We start from the raw sequence: 18,026 nt of genomic DNA on the forward strand, positions 1-18,026 counted from the left end.
AGGATTGAACTGAGTCGTGTTTGGAGGAAAAAGGGGTTAAAATAAGTGGTGTTCTGTGGTGAAAGGGCTCCAGATTGATATAGGAACTAAAATATTAGTATTTTTACTGAGGAAAATTATTTTGATGTCTTAAAAAGAAATGTGAATGGTTGACATTTCAAAGTTCCCTTATGTCTGACTATATCAATCGCTGGATCAAAGGGTGTTTTAATTTGAAATTTGATTATGTAGTTCGTATACCCATGGTAAAAGATATACTAAAACAGCAACAGGAAAAGATTAAAATAGAAATATATATTTGGTTGATAAATAAGGAGCCTCAGATTGACTTATAATATGGCCAATATGGAGGGTGTATTTCCAGCTGGTTATGCAAATAAGTTATTAAGCTTTTTTCTTATCAAGTAAGATTTGTTAGAAATATTTTCAACTTTAATTGAATTAATTTATAGGAAAAGTGGGCATTAAAACATAAATACTGCTATAAAATATCTGTTTGAATCTGTATATCGAAGAAGTAAAAATAAATTACATGAACATCTACGGAAGGATTAGGGCCTCAGGGAAACAAATTGGGGAAGTGAATTATTTTTTTAATAAGTCCGAATTATGACTTCTTTCCCCCAATTCTTTTTGGACTTTTTTTCAGTTCTGATACAACCCCAAATATGTTTTTCTTGGGTCACCTGACCCCCCAAAGCCCCTCCCATAGGCCAACCAGCTGTTGATCAAATACATTATAATTGTAAATAATTACAAATGTATTGTCAGCTGTCTTTAAATAATGAAACACAATAAATCCTAGTGTAGAAGGATTCATCCTCACTCCTAACATCTGATCTTAAAACCCCCACACTAATGAGTGTTACCCCTGCCCCTGGTTATCATGGTACGGCCCAATTAAGCACACCTGCACTGACTGATTGAGGATCTGTTTAAGGCAGCACTCTTCTGCTGCTCTGTTTGGCACTCGTGAGATATGAAGGAGAGGAACTCGTTGTCATACACATTAAAAGCTGCTTTTATTTCCCGCCACATTGTAGTGGAGTAGAAGTGAAACGTATGGAATGGAAATACTCAAAGTCAAACCTGACTTGTGTTGCCAGAAACCAGTGGCTATTGTGCCTTTGATGAATGAATCTCGGAGGCTCGGTGATCTGGCTGTGTCCCTGCGCTCTGGCTCTAGATGGGGCCCTCCGCACAAACCTCCCCGCGCGCCACCGTGCCAGTACGCGCGCCCGTCTCCAAATGCGAGGACAGGGTTGCAGAGCAGAGCCGCAGCTCTGTGTTCGCTCTGCGGGCTGAAACACGGGATGACCGCGGTCTGCTGCTCCTCCTGAACCCCCCCATCTCTCCCGCTGCTTCATGTATCACTCCTCCGGGCCCGGCTGCTGACTCGGATAAGCAGCAGCAGCAGAAGAAGAAGTAGAAGAAGAAGAAGCAGAAGAAGAAGCAGGCAGATCTTCAAACTGGATGCAATTATCGTCACACTTGTTTTTGATCTGTTGCTGCGCTGCAGTGAGTGAAACCTGGCGCTATGACCCCCTCCATGAAGAGTTTGCTCTGGATGATGTTTCTGTTCCCCTCTCTCAGATGTGAAGGTAAGTCTCTTTCAGAAAGTTCCTTAACAAGAAAAAATCTGAACATGGTGCAGCTCCACATGTGCATCACCTTCCTTTAGGTTCAGCCGTGAAACTGGAAAAAGAGCTTTTGGAGTTCCTTGGTTTCTTTTTTTTGGGGGGGTGGGGGGGGGTGTTACACGCAAGATGTCCCCTTCACTGTTTCGTGTTGTAAGTTAAAGAATTCACGGACTTTTATTTATATATTGTGTCCTGTTTGGAGCTGAATATTTCGTAACCCCTCTTGAGGAATAGTTGCTTTTCACAAAGACACGACCCCCCCCCCCGGCGTAACGTTTGGTAAAGTCACACACTTAAAGTGAGCCCCCTTAATTCTTATACTTCTCATGTGTGATCCATGGGCTCTGTGGTTAATTGTTTTCCTGTAAAGCATGTTTGCACATTTGACCACAGTGTTGCAGATGTGCAGTTTTCATGGCGAAGAGGCTGGGTGGGGTGGGGGGGGGGGGTTTCTCCCCCCTGAAAGTTTATGTGATCACTTAAAGTCTCTTTGTCCTCTTTCAGCTTGTTGACATGTGTTCCTTGCAGCCCTGCTCTCCACAGTAAAGGTGCTTGTGTCAGCCTCAAAGGGCCACTGTGTCGTTGTCATGTTAATGGCTCGCAGAGCTCGAGGTGATCTCGCGTCTTTGTCAGTCATGCTAATTCATTTACTCCCCCTGCGGGGGGTGAGGGCAGGGGAGATTTCCTGTTGCAGCTCAGGCTTTGAGGGCTCACCATTTGGTCTCCAGTGAAAGGGGCATGGAGGTGGGGCAGGGGCTACATGATTAGCAACCCCCCCCCCCCCTTTTCATTACATTCAGTCAGAAATGGAGAAGTACTCAGATCTTGTACTTGAGTAAAGTAGAAGTACTCAGATCTTGTACTTGAGTAAAAGTAGAAGTACTCAGGTCTTGTACTTGAGTAAAAGTAGAAGTACTCATGTCTCGTTCTTGAGTAAAAGTAGAAGTACTCAGATCTTGTACTTGAGTAAAGTAGAAGTACTCAGATCTTGTACTTGAGTAAAGTAGAAGTACTCAGATCTTGTACTTGAGTAAAAGTAGAAGTACTCAGATATTGTACTTGAGTAAAGTAGAAGTACTCAGATCCTGTACTTGAGTAAAGTAGAAGTACTCAGATCTTGAGTAAAAGTAGAAGTACTCAGGTCTTGTACTTGAGTAAAGTAGAAGTACTCAGATCTTGTACTTTAGTAAAGTAGAAGTACTCAGATCTTGTTCTTGAGTAAAGTAGAAGTACTCAGGTCTTGTTCTTGAGTAAAGTAGAAGTACTCAGGTCTTGTACTTGAGTAAAGTAGAAGTACTCAGATCTTGTTCTTGAGTAAAGTAGAAGTACTCAGGTCTTGTACTTGAGTAAAGTAGAAGTACTCAGGTCTTGTACTTGAGTAAAGTAGAAGTACCAGAGTGTAGGAATACTCTGTCACAGTAAAGTATTCTAAATGTTCCTCCAGTGAAAGTAGAAAGTACTCTCCTCTAAATGTACTTAAAGTAGCGACAGTAAAAGTAGTCATTGTCTGATTGGTCCATTTCAGAATAATATCTCTGATATGTTTTATAATGATTGATCATTAAAGTGTTCTCAGAGCTGGTAAAGGTGCAGCTAGTTTGAATGGCTTTGTATACTGCAGGGTAGCTGCTGGATTTACTGCAGGTGAACTAAAGTCTGATTTAAGGGAGATTATATTTACCTTCATTAATCCTAATCTGCCTAGCAACTAAAGGGATTTAATGCAGTGTAGTAAAAGCAATCTGTAGTATACAATTTACTTTTGGCACTTTAAGTAGATTTTGAGTATTCCTACACTCTGGTACTTCTACTTTTAATCAAGTACAAGTTCTGAGTACTTCTACCACCTCTGTATTTGATTATAAAAATCTAGCTGCAGTCGTCCATCAGCAAACACCTCTGCTCGTATTGTTTGAAGTCTATTTTAAAGTGAGTCTTCCCAGTGTAGTGAAATGACTGGAAACGAAATGGTAGGAAATAGACTCTGGAAAAGCTCTCCTTCACAAACACTACGTCATCATCAACCACATGCACGTGTGAGCTGCGACTGCATGGAAACAACCGGAGAGTATTCTGTCCCAATACACAGGACAACACAGACTGACACCCTTTACACTCCTCTGTCTGACTCTCATTACAGTGGTTCACTCTCAATCTGCTGTGCTCTACAGGAGTATACATTCAGGAGGATGCCTGCTCTTCATGGCTGTGCAAAGCTTGTAATAAATGGTAAAACCTGCTGTTGAGATGTGTTCCCATTCAGCGTCAGTGTGGTCCAGCACTGATAAGGTCCGTGCACGCTGTGTGAGGAAACACAGATTCATTTACTGAGTTTCAATCGGTCGTTTTTTGATGATTTAAGAACAGATGTTCTGCGGCAAGGTTGTATTTAAGCATGTGAAATACGTGGAGACGTATTATTTTACAGGCTAGTTATTCAGTTAGTCCTATTTCAGTTATGACATCAACAAACGTTTTGGGACGTAAAAGATTTACACTACGACATGTTGCAGAATACATTTCAGTTTCTTGGAAGTAGATCTATTTTATTCAATTAAATAGAGGAACAATTCCCATTGGATGGAGTCACGGATTTCCTAGAATGGTAGTACTATTAAGATCTTGTTCTTGAGTAGAAGTACTCAGATCTTGTACTTGAGTAAAGTAGAAGTACTCAGGTCTTGTACTTGAGTAAAGTAGAAGTACTCAGGTCTTGTACTTGAGTAAAGTAGAAGTACTCAGATCTTGAGTAGAAGTAGAAGTACTCAGATCTTGTACTTGAGTAAAGTAGAAGTACTCAGATCTTGTACTTGAGTAAAGTAGAAGTACTCAGGTCTTGTACTTGAGTAAAGTAGAAGTACTCAGGTCTTGTACTTGAGTAAAAGTAGAAGTACTCAGGTCTTGTACTTGAGTAAAGTAGAAGTACTCAGATCTTGAGTAGAAGTAGAAGTACTCAGATCTTGTACTTGAGTAAAGTAGAAGTACTCAGATCTTGTACTTGAGTAAAGTAGAAGTACTCAGATCTTGTACTTGAGTAAAAGTAGAAGTACTCAGGTCTTGTACTTGAGTAAAGTAGAAGTACTCAGATCTTGTACTTGAGTAAAAGTAGAAGTACTCAGGTCTTGTACTTGAGTAAAGTAGAAGTACCAGAGTGTAGGAATACTCTGTCACAGTAAAAGCTGGTAAAGGTGCAGCTAGTTTGACCCCTGGTTGAGTGGTCAGCATTTAAAGTATTTTAGTGAAACCTGTAAAAGTGAAACTGCAGTGTGTGTGCAGAAGAAGACGTAGAGCGATGTGAACGCCCCGACGCAGCTGTGAACGAGGTGGAGGTTTATTACTAATGAGTACTCACAGCCTGATGACTCACCCTGTTGGTTAGAGCTGCTGCTGGAGGAAATGGGGCCAGAGGGCCTTCCTCTGCTGTGGGGGGTGTTTAAGGAGAGCTCTGTCATCCCTGCCATCACATCTAACAAATGGGGGGGAAAGCAGCCCAGCGGCATAGCTGTGCAAACCAAATATTAAATGGTGTCTGATCGTAAACAGTAGGATAGATATCTGGCTTTATAAAAGTGTACACCAGGAATGTTTGATTTAAATCAGCCCTATCATGCTTTTTAGGATTTCCACTTTTCCTGTGGGGTGTTCTAAAGGTTTGTGTGCATGTAAATGGTCTGCAGAGGCTAAAATCCCGGTGTCCCCTCCACTGGCCTCCTTTGTTTACTTCTGTAATAGTGACATCATTTTGTAACACTCACGCTTCTCTTGGCTAGCGCTCCAACACATTCTAGGTGATAGGCTAAGGGGCGGGACATCTCTAGGCTGTTGACCAATCACAACAGAGCCGACCAGCTAACCAATCAGAGCAGACTGGGCTCTGGTTTCAGACAGAGGGTGAACAGAGGAGCTGCAGCACAGGCAGTATGAGAAACATAAAGAGCTTGTTGAACAGTAAAGCATGGAGACATGTCCCAGGAGAGACACTAAATGCAAATATGAACTTTTTACAATAACATAGTCTCCGTTAGCAGCAGGCTTTTTCCACTCCGAGTGCAGACCTCCAGAAATGCTAGCAACCCTTTACTTAAAGATGTATTTGGACACACATAAACTGACCTCAGTGGGATTAAGTGGTTATAGGAAGGATGGATATGATTAGTGTGTGCCAAGACATTGAAGCGTCTTGCTGGATGACGTCACGTTGAAGACAACGTTTAGTCTGGTTTCACTTTTTGCCAACAACCCAGCATTGTTTTGCAGAAGCGGGCTGCTCTCTATCTGCGTTCTTCCACTTATTCCTCAAGTCAGTGTGGATGTGGCAGTGTTTTGTTTCTTGCAGGATCCTCTTTTAACAACAAAACATCTGTTGGGGAGGACTTGCATACATGAAGCAACACCTCGTAAAATTAAAGAACAATGGCATTTGTTTTCACAACACCAGCTGACTGAGATCTTTATTGGAAGTCGTGCCAGTTATGTCACGAATCATCCTTATTTTGCAACGGGAATCCTGCTTTAAATACTGTGATATAGTAACTCAACGTTGGAGCATTTAGTCCTGAGCTGAATGCTGGCAGTCTGGGTAGAAATGATACCATTCACCTCCATTCTCTCTTCCTAAATGAGTCGGTCTAACCCGGGTTCCCCCACCGCTTTACTCCGTGTGGCTAATACGCTCCCTTCCTGAAACCCTTCTTGAAAGCAGACATAAAACAGCAGGTGAGAGCGATTAATGCAACCTCATTCATAGTTGGCCAAAACAAAGCATTCATGCTGTTGTAATCAGGTGCCCCCCCTCCCCCACCAACCCCATTAGACGCACTTTAATAAAGACATCTGCCACTGCGTGCGGGACCTGTCTGTGGTGAATGCACTGCATCAACTAATGGCTTTGTTATTTAGCTGCGGGCGGGGCTGATGTAACTCCCAGTCATGAGGAGGGATGGTTAACTGTTGCATGGCACACAAGCTTCCCCCCCCCCAAGAAATGTTATTACCCACAGCATCTACTGTATTACACCCTGAGTTAGCTACTGTATGTGTTTCCACTTCCACCGTCTCGCTGTGAGGGGAAGTAAAGCGTAGCAGCGCTGGACACGCCAGAGGAGTTAGCCAGAGGTCAGTCAGTAACTCCGAGGTTTGGGGGAATGGGGGGGAAGTGCTCAGGTTCCCCTCAGTTTCAGAGCAAGGAGCTTATTTCTACACTGAGACATTTACAAAGTGTGGTGTACAGTTTATCCCACGGTAGGAGTCCGAGTGTTGAGGACAACAAGAGATTGCAGGTTTCAAAACACAGCAATGAAGCTAATTTAATTCCATACACGCGTGGGTTTCTGTTACATCACGTCTGCTCAGTTCTCTTTCATAATGACGGTGTTAGAGGAAAGCTAGAGTCGCTAACAATAGCCTGAGACAAATTAGCAGCAAAGCAGAGTGGCTAAATTTACACACACTCCAGTTAAAGTTCAGAATGAGGCTTTAGTGTTAGGCATCGACTCAAATCACTTATGGACCAAGGTGGTGCTTTTCAGTTTCAGATGCTACCCACAACCTTTGCTTTAGGGAAATATCAAAGAAAAACTAATTCCAAAGGACTTGATCAGTTTTAGTCTCTGGTTACCCCTCACCAGAGACCCAGAGATGATGCCACGCTTAAAACATTTCTGTTCTTGGCCTTGTTTAAGTTTTTCAGATCAATTTTTCAGAAAAAATATTGGTACCACTTAACAATAACATTACCCTATAAAGGATTCATAAAGGATTCATAGAGGGTTTATAATTAGGATGTAAACACTATATTAATCATTAAGAACCATTTATAAACCAGTTCTAACATATTTTTCATACAGCAACACAGGCTCACTATTTGGCAAGATGACTAAGCCTAATATTGGCTACCTAGCTTCCTTCCTCTTCTTCATCAGACAGCATTCTGGGTATCTGTTGTTCACTGAGTTGATTCTCCCCCCCATCCATCTTGATGTTTCTTGGCATCTCTCAAGCTAAGTAGCCAATATAAGGCTTAACGGTACAGATACATGTGGGCTCACTATTTGGCAAGCAACCGGTCACTGTTGCCCTGTTTATCTCTTATCTTATAAAAGCTCATTAATGATTTAAAATGTAGACTCTCTGGTGGCTTCTAGATCAACACAGGTAGATCTATAACAGGACAGGTTGTTGTTTTTATTAATTACAGTATCTTTTATTTCCTCAAATGTCACCTGAGATACTTTTAATCTTACCTCTGCCTCGTCACAGTGTTTCTTACAGTGCCCCGTCATCCTCGCTCTTACAGGGCTGGCTTTGTTCTGAGCTGCAGGTAATTGCTGGCTGGTGACAAACACTCAGAGGAGTGTGAAGCAGCTCGAGGAAGGCTGCAGGGGGATCGTTGTGTAGATGTACACAGAGCTGCACCACAGCTACAAAGAAAGAGCCCGCGTGATTTACACATTTACAGAGTGATGACAAAACTACAAGTCTTGGGTGTTCGATGCATAAAGTCTTTGTAGATTTAAAACAATAAGCTCTGCCTACACACACATCATTTCCACTCCAACAGGAAGCCATACTTTTCCATATTCGACAGAGGCTGTACAGTAACATCTCATATTTAGTATTTATTGTCCACCTGAGCACACCGTCTGCAGTCTGCATGAAGTGGTTATCATCCTAAATGTCGGTCTGCTGTGTGTGTTTATAAATGTGGCTCCCAGTCATCCAAGCACTTGTAATGACAGTCCAAGCCCCCAGCAACGCCACTGTTATGCACTGTGTTTGGTTTGTTGTCACACTGCCCTCTGGCCCGAACAAGCATCTGTAATTCAGAAGAAACTTGTGCACGGTTAAAGCTAACACGTGCAGGATTTGGAAGTCCCTTACTGTGGCTTCTACCCCAGTTCACCGGCATCTACACTGCAGCTACAGTGGGAGACTTGTACTTCATATCCAATGCATGGTTGGGTTAGACTGGACTAACTTTTGTCATCAGGTCTTTTGTCTCTTATTCATCTCACTCAGCACACTGTACCCCCCCCCCCAGTCTACATTATCAGCTGATGGAGGAGCAGATTCTAAAGAGTTGATTCGATCAGAGCCGTGGGCAGTGATATACAGCATTGGTCTCTTTTACCTCTTTTCCATAGAACTCAGGGACAGTTGCAAACCAGCTCTTCGTGTTTCCAGAGCTCTGTTTATACATATAAAAGTGGCACAAAAACTGACTCTCCACTACAAAAAACACACCCTTATCTTGGTCCTCAGAGCATGCACATATTTTCATTACACCTCACCTCAGATCCAGTGTGTTACGTTAGGTCTCGCTTCAGTCAAATATCGTGGTCGGTATTGACCATTGCTTGGCTTTATATTTGGGTGTCAGCCTGGTGGAGATTCTTTCTAACCAATCAGTGGTTTAACTCCAACTTCCATCGATTCAAATTTCTTGAAACATTGAAGGAAACGGGCTCTAATCTTTATTAAATCCCCTGAGAAGAGTAATCTTTGTATGACACATAGGCCCACCCACATCAAAGCACCGGCAGGGACTGATTCCTCACGTCACGTTGGCATACTCTCATCCCGCTGCCAGCACACAGCAGTGGCACTGAGCGATGGTCAGTTTGTGCAACAACAGAGATGCTATCACGCAGGTAACGTGCCGTAAACAAACCTGGATAAATAAACTGTGGGGCATAGATTACTGGTAACCTACGTTGATTCAAAATCAGTACATTTGACACAGAAAATAGCACCATTGACTACAAAAAGACCAAAAGGATCAGAGCTAGCAGAAGAGAAAAAGGACTAGCAGGAAGCATTGTGCTGTATGTGGCTGTGTCTCAGGTCTGGTACTAATTATATTCCTGCATATGGGACTAATTAGAGCGATGCAACACATTCCCATGGACAGCCTGTGTGTGCATTGCCTTGTTGACAGGATGGATTCTGTTAGCTGAAACAGAGCCGTGGTGTTTAACTCATAATAGTCCACTAGCTCTCTGTGATAAAGAACTGGGTTTTAATATAACTGTCAGTGTTGCTGCTGCCTCTTCAAACTAAGATGTGCTCTTATATCATACACGGCCTTATCTTGATTGCAGTTTGAAAGGAAACCAAAGAGGCATCATGCTAACAGATGTTTCACATTACTGCAGCGGGTAAGCAGAGCCAGCAGAGGAGGCCCACAAATACTTTGTAGCAGGAAAGGCAGGATGACAGGCAGCCCTGTGTTCCTCTGAAGCAACACGGTGCAAAGTGTGTGTTTGTGTGGGGTGTAAACAGGACAGACATTTTGCATAAGAGTAAGACACAGCCACGAAGAAATAAGCAGAATAAGAGGAAAACAAAAGCACTATTAAGTTGAGAAATCAAGGTTTTCTGAAGCATTTGTGGTTAAAAAATGTCCAGTGATGTATTTGTGAATGCATATACTTGATGTGGTGCGCTCACAGGTTGGGGGGGAGGGGTCGAGGTACCTGAGCAGAAGAATGCCTCTACTTGTAGGTGAGGGTACCACTTTACAATAAGACTACCCCTATAAAGGAATTTCATTTACTAATTAGGTTGTGAACACTTTATAAATCATCAATCAGCTTTTATAAGACAGGAGATAAACAGAGCCACTGTGACCGGTTGCTTGCCAAATAGTGAGCCCACATTTATCTGTACTGCTAAGCCTTATATTGGCTGCTTAGCTCAAGAGATGCCAAGAAACATCAAGATGAATGGGGGGGGAGAATCAAAAGACCCCCAGGATGCTGGCTGATGAAGAAGAGGAAGGAAGCTAGGTAGCCAATATAAGGCTTAGTCATCTTGCCAAATAGTGAGCCTGTGTTGAAGTATGAAAACTATGTTAGAACTGGTTTATAAATGGTTCTTAATGATTAATACAGTGTTTACAACCTAATTAATAACCTTATTATAACCCCTTTATGAATCCTTTATGAGGGTAGTCTTATTGTAAAGTGGTGCCCAGGTGTGTAGTCTTCTCTCTGTGGGGAAAATTCAGGAAGTAGCTATGAACGTCATGCCTGGTAATTGATGCATGAGTTTAATATAAACAGTCCGTCCATGATGCATATTTATTTGGATTGCTAGTCCACTTATTATTTTTTTTTCATGAGTGGTTCAGTTGTGCAAGGACACACGTACGAGCAGGGATTGCGCAATACATGATCCTGCCAATGTTTTTCACACTGTTCTGATCCACGATGCTTAGTATCACAGCCAAGTGTCAACAAAAGGAGGGAAGACAAGGGTTGCTAGCACATCAACACGGAGATAAACAACCCGGGATTCCACAATGCTTAGAAGAAAAAGGGCTTTGCAAAAGAGGAAAGAAATCCATTCCAGTTAGTCTACAATGCTTTGGCTCGGTGTCATTATTTAAGAGACTGCTTTAATTACTGATTGCAGGCTTGGCTAAAAGCGAGACAAACTTCAGGCTCTTCTCATGAGGAATGCTTGCAGCTATGAGGTAGCATTAGCCTTCTGTGTCTGCAAGGTGGTGCAGTCTTTCAATCGGAAGGATGGGGGTTCAATCCCAGCCCCTCGCAGTCTACATGTCGTTGTTTCCTCGGGCATCACTTAACCCCAGTTGCTCCCGATGGCATGTTAGCTTCAAAAAGTGGCACTTTGCCCTGTGTGGTCGAGGTGTGAATGATGAGGAGTCGTAAAAAGTGGATAAAGCGCTATTTAAGTACAGTCCCGTCACCACCGATTTTTGTTTTCTGGCAAATACAACCAAAAGTAAGTGTGTCTGGAGGAGGTTTGGGAGTCTGGGTGAGGTGAAAGGGTCCTTCAGGCTCAGGTAGGGGGCTGAATACTCCCCAGTACTACTTTTGGACATCAAACCCCTTTCCGCCAAGGTAGTTCAAGGGTCGGTTTGGCATAGATTCAGTGTCTGCCTGAACTTGGTAGGCCCGGGGTCATCAGAAGCCGCAGGCACAACTTATTTTCACCTCTTATTTGAAAGATGGTGCAGAAACATTGACGCTAAATCCACACACTGGTATATATTAATGGGAGAAGCATAAACCAGTTCAGTGACATATAACCATTAACTGAACTGGTTTCACCGTGGTAGCAACAGTTCATACGGAATAATTAAAACGCCATACATCGTCCGCCATGTTGTTTAAGGGGGATATCACACTGACAGCAGGATGTGGCTCCCCTAGTGGAAAAGCAAACTGGTTCTTGCGTCTAACTGGCCCACAGCTCTCTTTCATTGGGAAAGAACCAGTGCTCCTTTTGGACGTTACTCAGAGGTGCGGGGGGGTTGTCATTACTGCTCACTCGATGGAGCTATCACTCGGGGAGGAACCCTCTTAAAATGGGAGGTTAATTTGTTACTTCCTGTGTGGAGATATTTACCAGTAACCCTAATGGCTGAAAGAGTTCATTTCGGTAAATGGGTGGTGGTGGGGGGTGGTGGGAGTGGGGCGGTGAATGTTTCTGGGTGGATGTTCACATTCAGGGTGTCGGGGGGGGGGGGGGCTTTATCAGTTGTTTGGTTTCCTGGATCACCTCTTGAACTGTGCTTCATAAACTGTGTAGTCTGGGAAGTGAGGGACAGCCCCTCCCCACACACACACACACACTCAGAGGTCAAAGGTCAGCTGACGCACTCATTGAACTGCCAGGCCTTTTTGTGTCTTGGATTGGATGTTACAGACGTTATTAATGAAGACCCTGTTGCTGTAGAAAACAGTGTGTGTACTTGTGTTTCCTAGAAGAGGAAGAGGCAGGGGGTGTTTTTGATCTCGCTGGAATCCAACATGTGCCTGGTCATTGTCTTTTTGGATTAGCAGATATTTGAAGCCCCGGGCCGTGTTGCTGAGTCTGTTCATAATTATCCCGTTTAAGTCCCGGGATCGTGTTTAACGGCGCATACTTCTCTACCTGTGTAACTGTCTGTTAGAGGGACTTGAGGTTGTTTTTGATTCTGGATCCCTCTCACATTCCTCCTCGATTCAATTGAACATTATCACGTGCGTCACTCTGAACCATTCCTGGGTAATTCAGATTTAAAGAGCTGCTATAATCACGCTGAATATCTTCTGCAAGAGGGCGCAAACACTGGGTGTCCCATATTATAAATCCATGCACATCACTCCAAATGTAACTTCATTTCTGCACCACTATTTTCCCACATACGCCCTGCAATCATGCTGCATTGTGGGTAATGTAGTCACGATGTGGTGATAAGGAAAAAGAACACGTGGAATAAAAAAAGCAGCCGGTTGTGCTACAACGATTTTGATTTGGTCCATTGTGACACTGGGAATGTAAGAGTGCAATCCTAAACCAGTGGAGAACCCCGTTTACCTGCATATTAGATAATCATTTTTTGCAGCTAGTCTTGTTTGTTGTGTGCATTTTAAACAATGACTTGTATTTGAATGCAGTTAATCAGAGATCACCACTGAATATACTTACTATCAGCCCATTCTGCAGAAGAAAAGTATACAGTATGAGGCGCCAAAATTAAGCCCCGCCCACTTTCCAGTGCAAATCATGCATTAGAAAATAATAGTGTCTTCACGTCTGAAAGCTGCTGAGTCGTATATTGCACCTCAAACAACAAATAAATCCAGAGCTCCGGTTTCTTTACTTCCTCTCCAGAAAAAAGGAGAGTAAAAGAAAGGATCAGAAATCTCAGTCTGTGTCAGCCTGCTGCCTGCCACTCGTCCCCCGCAGACCCACCGGACATCCATCCCCTATTTATCCTCCGTAAGCTGTCTCTGCCGTCTGACCAGACATCTGACCCCATCTCCATATCTCTGGACTCAGTAAACCCTTTCTGACCAACAGAGAGATTGTTTTCTGGCTTCACTTTCACATTTCACAGGGGGAAATCTGCAAAATCCTGGGTTATTTGACTCCAATATTTCGAGTTCTAGACTTTTTTATTTTGAAGTTTGCATATTGTACTTCGTTAATAACAATAAGTTGAAAGACGAGCGTCTATCACAAAAAAACAACCTGATTTACTATATTTTGTTACCTCCCCCGCCCACTGGAGTTTTACTCTTGTCTAAAGTCAAACTGTGGAGCCTAAATCACAAGTCTACACCACGCGTTGAATGAAGGATCTGTGTGATAATTGAAGGACTGTTGGGAGCTTTACACATCAGAAGGCCAGAGGAGCAACACTGAGATAATGTCATGGTACAGAGAAGACGTGCGGATTGATTCATCTGTTGAATCTGAAGCATATCTGTCCGTGGAGACGGAGGAGTAAAAGGTGCTGAAAGCTCCCAGTAAGCGCTGCTGGCCTTCACAGTCTGCCATGGCTCTGTGGAAATATGTTAACAGCAGGGTTGTTAAACTAATAGCCTGTCCCTCTTCTGCAGCAGATGCTTTGTTAATCATAGCTCAGAGACGGGGGCTGAAGAGGAAAGGCTTCAGAAGGAAATGGGAGCAGAGTTTTTCACAACTTAATCTGTGATATTCTGCTGGCACCTTCAGCCCCTCCCTCCTGCTCTTCCCCCGGACTGGAGGAAAGAATGACTAAGAGCTGGTATGGAGAAAGATAAACAGTTGACACTAGAGCTTTGTTTTACATTCATCCAAAGCGTTCTGTTTCATGGCTGGTTTACCACAGCTCGGTATGCAGGTTCTTATCAGAAAGGCCATAAAATGCAAATGAATCAGCCTCCCCCCACCCCCCCCCCACCCTCCATCTCGACCTTCCCGGCCTCATTTATTGTCCTGTCTTTGAGCCTCCAAATGGCCAAATATTTGAAGGGGAAGTGCCTTCATTTTTATGAGATATCTATTGTTGTTTTAACTCAGTCATGGGTATGGAGTTACCTCTGTGACGAGGTGGGAAAACAGCATCGGAGCGACTGAGGGGGAAATTTCATCGCAGTTAAGTGATACCATCGGACGTCCAGAGAGGGCCACAGATACAGAAACACCGTTTATGTCCCGATGATGGGAGGGATAATGCCTGTGTGACAGAAGGACTCACATCTGGATGTGGTTTGTGTTTGAGAGGGACCACTTTCTGGATGTTGCAGACCGAAGACTTTTTCCAGTATAGCTGGGAACAAAAGCATGCAAGTGTGTGTGTGTGTGTGTGTGTGTGTGGTTGAAATTCAACATTTGTATGGATTCACATATCAGATAACTGCAGCTTGAGTTCATGGTTAACATGGAAAATACCAGAGAGCTTAGGAAGTTACGTTTGGGCTTCAGTATGCTTCAAGTTAATATTTGAAGGCATTTCCCCTCAAGGTGTGGAGAGGTTTTAAAAGCTGTCCCAAAAATGTTGAAGCATTTGTGAGATTTTTGAGCCTGTAGCTAAACAAGCTCAAAATAATGTGTCAAACAACAAACCACCTCTCCACATCCAGCAACACACTCAGTCTCACTTCCTGTTGTGTAGCATTGGGTCTTTTTGTCGGTATTTATTTACTTTATACTACCGGCTACTAACTAGCAGAGCATTCACTGAAGTCCTTTGGTTCCACTCAAGAAAGGATGTAGGCGTGTGTGCCGAGTGCCAGGTCTTCTCAGGTCCTCATAGGTCATGTTAGGTCTTTTCAGGTTCTGTGTTTGTCTTTTCAGGTCCTATCAGGTCTTCTCTGCTCTTCTAAGGATCTAGCAGTTCTTCTCTGGTCTTCCCAGGTCCTCTTAGGTCTTGTCCGGTCTTTTCAGTTCATCTTACCTACTTCTAGGTATTCTTCTGGAACTCTCATGTCTTCTCAAGTACCCTAAGGTCTCTTCAGGTCCTCTCTGGTCTCTTTTCAGGTCCTCTCAGGTTTTCTTAAGTCCTTTCTTGTCCTTTAAGGCCTTCTTATGTCCTCAAAGGTCCTCTTTGGTGTTCTTAGGTCTACTCGTGTCTGCTCAGGTCTTTTCAGGTCCTCTTATGTATTCTCAGGTCCTGTTGATTTCAGCTGATTTGAGTGACACACAGACCAAAGTTCTTCAGGTATGAGGTCATCACTGTCCGTGCATTTATCTGCAGCTCAGCTTTCTCCAAAGAAGAGGAATTATAGTTAAACCATCACAAGACAATGAAGTTACATTTGAAGCAGCAGACATCCTGACCTTAAGTTACCCACCATGGTTCACACCCCCAAACTCTGGAGGATTCACCTCAAAGCAATCCTGTTTGGCTCGTTTCCCCCGAGGGGCTTCAGCTCCACTGACCCCAGCTTTTATATGGGGGGGCCATCATTTCATTGTCCTCTTTCACAGCGGAGAGGAGCTGTGTGTAGGACAGGACAGGTTAGGCCATTTGTTGAAATACCAGAAACACATTCCGACACGTTCAAACTTTCCATCCCACTCCCGACCGGCCTGCAGATTACCGATTGGCTCTCTCTCTCCCGTCCCCTGAGACTCCACCAGACACACCGTACTGGTTGCTCTGCAGAGTTAGGTCATAAAGTTTACGACGGGCCGGTTCACCACTTGTCTCGTCTGCTGCTCTGCCACTTCTTCCAGTATCAAAGAGGCGCCGGCATGCCCCCATTTCACTTATCTCCTTTCATAACAGCATAACTTAACTTTCTGTTCCGCCTCTGAATATCACGGGAGAGTGAAAAGATTAGGCCATGATTTCTGCAGAAACACACACACTGTTGCTCCAGTTTTTTGACTGCTTTGCAGAACCTGAACAGGGACAGACCTTCATCTCTATGCTGTAGGGATGCAAATATAATCAACTCTTCAAGTTATCTCTTGCATCATTAGGCAACGCGGCTTCTACATTTGTGCTTAAAATGGCAATAAAACTTCACAATCTTACTTTATTTTTATTAAACCTTGTAACGCCCTGTTGCCCGTCTGAAGCACGTCCACACGCCCATCTGTCCCAGTCCATCCAACCAGTTAAGCCTCCATAAAACCAGCAGATTTCAAACCTTTTTTGGTTAAAAACATTTTTTTCCGGGTTTCTTTTGTTTGCAAAACCTGGAGCGACTTTCTTCGGGTGCCTTTTGTTTCTGATTCTACGAACTGGAATGGACTCATGTTGGTGTTCTACCCAACTGGAGTATTGATGAACTGGATTGATCAACATATATATTGACTCCACACACATTTCCTGCTTTCTATTAACAGTGTTTTAAATAAGTTTCGATCCTTATCAATCACACCATCTTTTATATTTCCAAGGTATAACATTATGCATTCCTCGGGTGTTGAATAAAACCAGAATGTCTCCAATAGTAGCGTGTGGAATTTCCCAAAAGGCACTTATTTAAACACATTCCTTGAAAATGTGTGTGATTTGCATCTCTATTCCCACTATAACCGCCAACCAATCTTTATTTTAGGAGTTATGAAGTATCCTGTGAGCCATTTACAACTCCCACCACAGTGTAATACATGTAGCTTATTCTAATGTCTACCCTTTTTAACCTTTTCTCTGCCACGCAATTCTCAGTAACTGAGTTATGGTAGGAAATTGGGGTCGATCTTGGTGATGTGGAAAAATTGGGTTGAAAATTAAGAAAGACATCTGAAATCTGAAACGTTTTCCTGATTCATCGCGCTGACAGCCCTACTGAATACATATTATGGTTGCTCAATGTTGGAAAGGCCTCTCTGTGATTGAGTATACGAGAAGGTGGGGCTAGTAAGACGTCTCAGACTTGGTAATACCATCTACTGTAGTTGAGATCAGGCATTTTATATTTAAAACACACATTTCAAAACCCAACCACATGTGTATCAAACAAAAACAAAGATAGCGTTTCGAGGAGAACCTACGCATGTACGGATCCTGTTCATTTTAACCCTGAAACGGCAGCAGCGTGGCTCTCCGTTTCTCAGACCCTGCACTTATCTGTAACTGAGGAGACTCTGAAACACTGCAGTGACGGAAAACTGAGAGCCAGACGAGAGGGAGGGAGACAGAGGAGGCTCACAGGGGCTCTGAATGGGATACCTAGCAGAGGGAGGTTGACCATGACTTGACTTGTTTGGACTGGAGGAGGTAATGTGTGCAGATCCCACCCCCACCCCCCCACACAGCCATATAAACGCAATCTGAGCGGCATCAGGTCAAGTGGCAGATCTGCAGATAGAAGGCAGAGGGTTGTGCTGATACTTTGAGAGCAGGGAGGCAAGTGAAAGCTCTTCAAACTGAACGAAGACGGCCTCTCACACTGCCGGTATTCAACTTCATAACCTGCACTTTCTAATAACTACTTCCTCCTGTGACAGGCATCTATTACTTCCTCTTATCCACGGCATGCATTATTGGCTTCATGGTATCCTTCTGACCCTGACTGCAGCTCCCTCTGAAGGGTTTCTCTCATCCAGTTCTGACAAAGCCTGGAAAATCTCACAGTTATTCTTACTTAAGTATTTGTTTTCCGGCTCCAGATGCATTTAGTGTCTCTTACAGAGCAGGGCCCAGTTATAGTT

At 43.5% G+C, this 18,026-nt stretch overlaps 1 protein-coding gene across 1 annotated transcript in view; it reads left to right on the plus strand.

Moving 5' to 3' along the window:
- The first annotated feature begins 1,263 nt into the window (after window positions 1-1,263).
- Window positions 1,264-18,026, plus strand: part of ror2 (receptor tyrosine kinase-like orphan receptor 2) — a 38,751-nt gene continuing 21,988 nt past the window's right edge. The window contains exon 1 of the mRNA XM_063889381.1: window positions 1,264-1,601. Coding sequence (XP_063745451.1) covers window positions 1,538-1,601 — 64 coding nt within the window. The 5' untranslated portion in view covers window positions 1,264-1,537. The remainder of the gene's footprint in view (window positions 1,602-18,026) is intronic.

The sequence above is a fragment of the Eleginops maclovinus genome, chromosome 8 (assembly GCF_036324505.1).
Source record: "Eleginops maclovinus isolate JMC-PN-2008 ecotype Puerto Natales chromosome 8, JC_Emac_rtc_rv5, whole genome shotgun sequence".
NCBI classification, from domain to species: domain Eukaryota; kingdom Metazoa; phylum Chordata; class Actinopteri; order Perciformes; family Eleginopidae; genus Eleginops; species Eleginops maclovinus.